Source organism: Zingiber officinale, chromosome 2B (assembly GCF_018446385.1).
Source record: "Zingiber officinale cultivar Zhangliang chromosome 2B, Zo_v1.1, whole genome shotgun sequence".
Taxonomy (NCBI): Eukaryota; Viridiplantae; Streptophyta; class Magnoliopsida; order Zingiberales; family Zingiberaceae; genus Zingiber; species Zingiber officinale.
In genome coordinates, this window is record NC_055989.1 from 114,696,225 (window position 1) to 114,703,064 (window position 6,840).

The 6,840-nt window shown below is 31.6% G+C and overlaps 1 protein-coding gene across 2 annotated transcripts in view; it reads left to right on the forward strand.

The window, feature by feature from the left end:
• Positions 1–2,858, forward strand: part of LOC122046867 — a 58,601-nt gene extending 55,743 nt beyond the window's left edge. For both annotated transcript variants that reach the window (XR_006130409.1, XM_042607778.1), the window contains exon 12: positions 2,544–2,858. Coding sequence is in view for 1 of the 2 variants with exons in the window: in XM_042607778.1 (XP_042463712.1) it covers positions 2,544–2,663 (120 nt within the window). In the remaining variant the exon portion in view is untranslated. The remainder of the gene's footprint in view (positions 1–2,543) is intronic.
• Positions 2,859–6,840: the final 3,982 nt, after the last annotated feature.

Here is a 6,840-nt window from a genome sequence, read left to right on the forward strand (position 1 = left end):
TGAACACATGTAGTCTGATTCAATTGTGTTGGTTAGCCCTATTTGATTGTTGCTTTGCTTAGCTCATTTGAATGCTTAGCCCATCGATCTATTTAGCCCTATCACTGCAATTAGCCCATTTGGTCTGCTCGGCTCACCCAACCCATTCACTCTCTTAACCTACTTGTTTCATGTGGCTTGATTGACTAGCTTAGTCCACAGGTGATGGCTCGTTCAACATCTTGAGCCTAATTGATATTCTTCTAACCTCCTTGATTTGCTTGGCCTAATCGATCTCCTCACTTTGCTCAATTTGATTGATTTGTTCGATCCCTTTAGTACAACTATCTTGTTTTGCTTTGGTAGATTGATTGGATCAATCAAATTTACTATTTGAACGAAGAAATAAATAAGGGACGAATTCATATTCCTTATGAATAGGACATTCAATTCCATGGGAATTTAATATTCCAAGGTCATTTTTGTAAAAAAAAAAATAGTTATTTTCATAAATGAAGTAACCAAACCCATCATTAATGTTCTTTACGATAACAACCAAGTCTTTTCTTACTAGGTCGGTCAATTATATGGATCCTCCTATACTATTGAGTTTTATCTTCTACTATATCATCATCTATATTTTATTATTAATGTTCTTTAAGTAGAAAAAAATGTTAGGATTCATGAATTTTTTATTTAGTTTGAGTAATGATATTGTTTTTAATCAAGGCTTTGCAAGGTATGCTTTCGAACTAACTAAGTCTTTTATGAGCAATTTACCAAATTCAAATGTCATTTGCAAAGAAGTAAAAACTTTCTCTAATTAATAGCATTCATTTAATTCTCTTTAATTAATTAAAACTCTCTTTTGGGATTTGACCTTCTCAACAAATTATAAATGTCTAGGTGGTACAAGAGTTTTAAGTGGTAAGATAATTTTTCTCTCGGTGGAAGAGTAGTTTCATGTCTTTTTTTTAATCAAAATAATTGATTTTTCTATTTAGAAAAGTAATTTTTTTTGTAAGGTATCATGACATATTGTTAACAAAGTTGGCATTTAAAAATTATGCATGATTTTTACTGGCATATTAAACTTTTTAACATAATAGTTGAGTTAATTCGTTTAAAATTTAGAATTTGCATAAGGGAAATGCATATTTTGATTAATTTTAATTTAAAACACAAAATAAAACAAAATATTTTAAAATATAATTATAGCTAGCTATAATGATATTGCAAAATGTATTATTTTTAATTTTAAAGAGCAATGTGTAGATTAACATATAACTCTGTCCCCAATGAATAAACTTTGCAATGACATGTCCCGAGGATTGTATTAGATTGTCAATCAGTATAAACATAAGCAAATGTTATGTATAGATCCAGTGGCGGATTTACATGGGGACTTGCTATGCATGCATAGTTATATTTTATATATATATATAATGGTGAAGGAGCATAGATTGATGAAATTAATCTTCCTTTTTAATGTATTTTAATATAATAGATAGGAATTATATAGAAGGGGAGCCTTAGTGCAATGGTAAAGTTATTGCTATGTGACCAAAATGTTACGGGTTTGAATCTTGGAAACAGTTTCTTGCAAAAAACAGGATAAGGCTACGTACAATGGATCCTTCCTAAGGATCCCGCATGGCGGGAGCTTCGTGCATTCGATTGCCTTTTTTTTTTAAGATAGGAATCATATACTTATTATATATGCTATATAATTTTAGAGAAAAATATTTCTTTTGGCTGCTCTTTTAATTCACCTGATAGGAATTATGGTGGAACATAATAATGCAAATTAGTCTAGTAAGACTATTTTAGGAGATTGATAGTTACAATAAAAAAAATTAAATGATACTTTCGTTAACAAAAGAAAATTATTCATTAATTACATACAAACATTATTAGTAATAATATTATTAGTTTATTATTATATATAAATCTAATTTACGATATAGACATTTTTTTCTCCGATGGCTAGACATCTTGATCTTCTCTAATTCACTCTAAAATCATTGTCGTTGCTTTCATTGTCCATTGTGCCATCGTCGATCGCCAGAATTCAGAATTGATTACATATTTAGAAAGTCCGCAACCTAAACTTTCTATTGGTAATTTGATACCAAAATCTTGAAGTAATATCACAACTTAAGAAGGGCCATTGGCCCTTGTTTCGTGTCGGAGCTACATTCGAACTTGTTTCGTTGTTTCGTCGACCATCGTGCAACCTGGGATGGTGATTTCTAGGAGGTTTTTGACCTCAATTTCAGTCATAAATTGGGAATTCGGAGGTTGTTCTAAGGTGTACAAATTTTTAACGGTAATTATTTTTATCACTTAATATGTAGGCCCCCTAATTTAAAATTTTGGATCCGCCCCTGTATGGATCCTATCATTATTTATATAGTCGATGTCACTTAGCGGAATTTAGTTATTCTTGTAATGTGTAGATTAACATATTTGATTGATTGTATTGTCTCATTTAAATTATGTTTTGCACTGCCTAGCTCTAAAATATTGTTGATTTAAGGTGCATCTCATTGTTTGTTGAACAGGAACGGGCAAACTCTTTAGCTACACAATCACGTCTTCAACTTGCAAAATTTGTGGATGGTATAGAAGCGATCCTCCAGGAGATGCAATCTGATCTTCATTCAAACAACATTACTACCTAGCGGCTAGATTTTTCACTTGATTTCTTAAAAGATTGAATGTATCTTAATCTTGTAAGTTCATAGTTGATATGTTTCTTTTTCTTTGATGCTTGGGTATGTCTAACAACCCTGATGGAGATGATCCAACAACTTTTTACCTGTATCTAAGAAATGACTTGTTCCATTGAATTTCAAGAGATTTTAGATTCTTCTCAAGAAATCAGATAAATGGATTAATCAAATTCTTAGTTATTTGAATAGCATCTACTCTTAATGATTGCTTATTAAAATTTGTTAAATTAGTTAACGATCATGCATGGTGTAGATAAGAAAAAAATGGAGAATAAATCTATGGTTTTGGTTGGCTGCTTGATGGAAGTAGGCTTAAGAGATAGATTGAAGTTGTAAGATGCTCTACAGACACAGTTACTTTTGGAAATTCTCATTGGATTGACCTCCTAAGTGGCAATCTCAAAATACCTCATCTTATTTCTCCTGATCAGTTCGGCTGACTTCAACATGCATAAAATCTGTCGGTCAACCTTTGGAAATCCTTTCAAATTGGAACCGAGAGAAATAATCGCCTTGTGTTTTCCCAATTAAAATCTCTCCTCGTCTTAAACCATTCCCATTCTAGTATTCTCTTGCAAATTCTAGTTGGCAACAATGGATTTAGGTGGTACAATGCTGTTTGACTTCTTGTAGTGCTAATTGACAATTTTGTGATGTAAAGGTTACTAAGTTTGACTTTTTATTTTGCTCGTCTTGCAGTTGACCCATTTGGTATACTTGTTTATTTTTATTTCTAATTTTCTATTCACTTAAGATTAGTTTTGTTAGCATGTCGATGTGATAATAGTAGCATAAGACAATATTGAGAGTCACCTCTGCATTCTATGATTTGTATGTTTATCAAAGTATGTTGGGTCAAATTTCAATTTAATTATTGTGATATATCAAAATCAAACTAAACACCAAGATTTAACTATTATCAATTCAGAAGGTATTGAAACCTAATGCAATGACAAACAAATGGATTGATCTGAATCTATCGCAAGAGCCATTGTATCCCTTATTTGTTGTGTAAAAATTCCTACAAACGTAACGAATGATCTTATGGGCAACGATCGGATTCCTTTTCAATGGGGAAGAGGGGAGGAAGAAGAAGCTCTTGATTTTAAGATTCAAGATGCTTAATTGACTAAGGCTTCTTCCTTTATAGATCTTGGCCCATCCTAAAGGGACTATCTATCCATAATCCATTAACAATCCATCAATGTTAATGAATTGGTTTATTAGATCTACAGATTGAATCTATATTCATTTAGCTTAAACCCCTTTTCATGTAGCAAATATTAAATCACTTAATTGGAATTTAATTCCTTAATGACAAGTTATTGTGTGCTGTTAATCTCGTATTAGCCCACATAATTAAGACTTAATCTTTCAATCTCTCACTTGGGCTATAGTGATACTGTATACATCATACAACACCTTAGTTGAGTATACCATGCTAAACTTTATGGATTAAATACCTCTTTAAATAATCAGGTCTATTAATTCAATTAGTACAAGACTAAAAAGTCAGAGTTACTATAACTGTAACAATATCCAACAGTGATCACAGTACTAATATTATTAAAGGGATAGATCAAATGTGGATATATAGTATGAGAGTGACACAAAATGTGATATGTAAATGCCCATTCTCAAGGGTCCTCATGATCCAAATCAGGTCCAAATCATATTTACTGAAACTTTATGCAAAATCGTAGTAGTAAACTATGATTCAACCTTATGATTTAAAATTGAGTCTCACATCATATTTACAAAATCGTATACAAAACTACAATAGTAAATCATGATGTTTGTATGTTAGAGAGTCACAACAATCTCATATCCATGTAAAATTTTAGTACATACAATAAGTCAAAAATACACGTGTTCATTAATATAGAGCATTACACCAAAATATATATTCCTACCAAATGAGTACTCCATCAAATGGAAAACCCTCATATTCAACACATGTTGATGAATAACCTTGAGTGACAAGCCTTTGGTGAGCGAATTCATTAACATGAAATTTTTTCTTATATGTTCTATCATAATTTGACCACTCTGAACTCTTTTTTTAATTGCCAAAAATTTTGTGTCAATGTGTTAGATTTCGATGAACTATGATTATTTTTGGAATATAATTTTATAACTTTATTATCATAATTGATCCTCAATGACTTGTCAATGCCCTTAATGATCTGTTATCTTATGATAAAGTTTTACATCCATATCCCGTGGTTAAAAGCTTTGTAGCATGCTATAAATTATGCCTCCATAGTGGAGGTGGTTATTTGTGTTTGTTTGACACTTTTCTATGATATAGACCCTCTTGCCAACATGAAGACATAACATAAGGTGGACCTTTTGCTATTTAAGTATCCAACAAAATCGAAATATGAATATCCAATGATCTCCAGATGACATGATCTCCAATATGTGAGCATGTAATCCTTAATTTTTTTTTAAATACTGCATAACCCTCTTTATAGCTTTCTAATGCTCTAATCCAGGGTTACTCCAATATCTTCCTAACATCCCCATAATATTTGTAAGATCTTGATGCGTACATACTTGAGCATACAACAAACTCCCTTCTATCGATGCATAAGAGAATTATTGCATTTCTTTATCTCAAGTTCATGGGGTGAACATTGCTGCAAGTTAAGTCTATCACCCTTTGACGTAGGTATGTCGTCGGGAGCACAATTCTGTATATTATACCGAATGAGCACTTTTTCTATATATGCCTTTTGTGATAGTCCAAGTGTGCACTTTGAATGATCACAAATAATCTGTATGCATAAGATATATGATACATCATCAAAATCCTTCATTTCAAATTCACCTAATAAAAATGACTTGGTTTATAACAGTAAACCCTTATCATTACTTGCTAGTAATGCATTGTCTACATATTGAACAAGTATAATAAACTTGCTCCCACTAAACTTGATATACAAATATTAATCAACTAGATTCTTCTTGAAATCATATAAAGAAAACAATTGATTAAACTTTCAGTACTATTGATGAGATGTCTGCTTTAAACCATAAATGAAATTCCTTAATTTACATACAAGGTGCTTTGAATCTCCCGACTCTAAGTTCTCCGATTGCACTATGTATATAGTTTCCTCAATGTTTCTATTGAGAAACACTGTCTTTATGTCTATTTGGTGTAACTCTAGATCATAATGGGCTATAAGGGTTATGATTATTCTAAGAGAGTCTTTCATCAAAATTGATAAAAAGTCTCCTTATAATCAATATCCTCCTTTTGAGTGAATCCCTTGGTGACTAAGGGTGCCTTATAATTTTCTACATTACCACGTGAATCTCGTTTGATTTTAAATTTCCATTTATAACCAATAAGTTTCACACCTTCAAGCAATTTGACAAGTTTCTAAACTTTGTTGTCCGTCATAAACTTCATCTCTTCCCTCATGGCTTCGATCCATTTTTCTAGATTAGAGTATTATTTGATTTTTTTTTTTAGAAAGATGTGGGAAGATCTTCCAATCCAATGTCAAACTCATATTCTTAGAGATATACATAATCACGAGACATTGTGAATCTCCTTTCTCTAATGGATCTCCTTAGTGACACTTGATCTTGAGGTGGTTGGGAGTCATGCTCAACCGTAGCAGGGAATGCCTCTATTTGAGCTGACGTACCTTCCAATTATATTGGATGAGACATAGAAATATTGTAGTTAACTACCTCTTCTAGTTGTGCAACTTTAATTGTATATGAAATTATAATCATTTTTCAATCAGGTGCATCAGTAGTTATCATATTAGGATCATCAATGTTCTCCTCAAATGATATTTTCTCAACTTTATCACTCCCACTATACTCAATGAATTTGACATTATCTGTCTCGAAAAAGGATATATTCAAAGGATTGTAAAATTTGAAATCTCTTGAGTTTTTAGAGTATTCTACAAAATAACAGTTAATAATTCTTGAGTCTAATTTCCTTTCATTAGGCCTATAGGGCCTTACCTAAATTGGACAACCCTAGACATTTAGATGTCTAATACTAGGTGTTTTACTTGTCCACAATTCATATGTGATTTTCATTATCGTCTTACTAGGAACTCTATTGAGTAATTAATAGTAGTCTTGACTCTGGTAC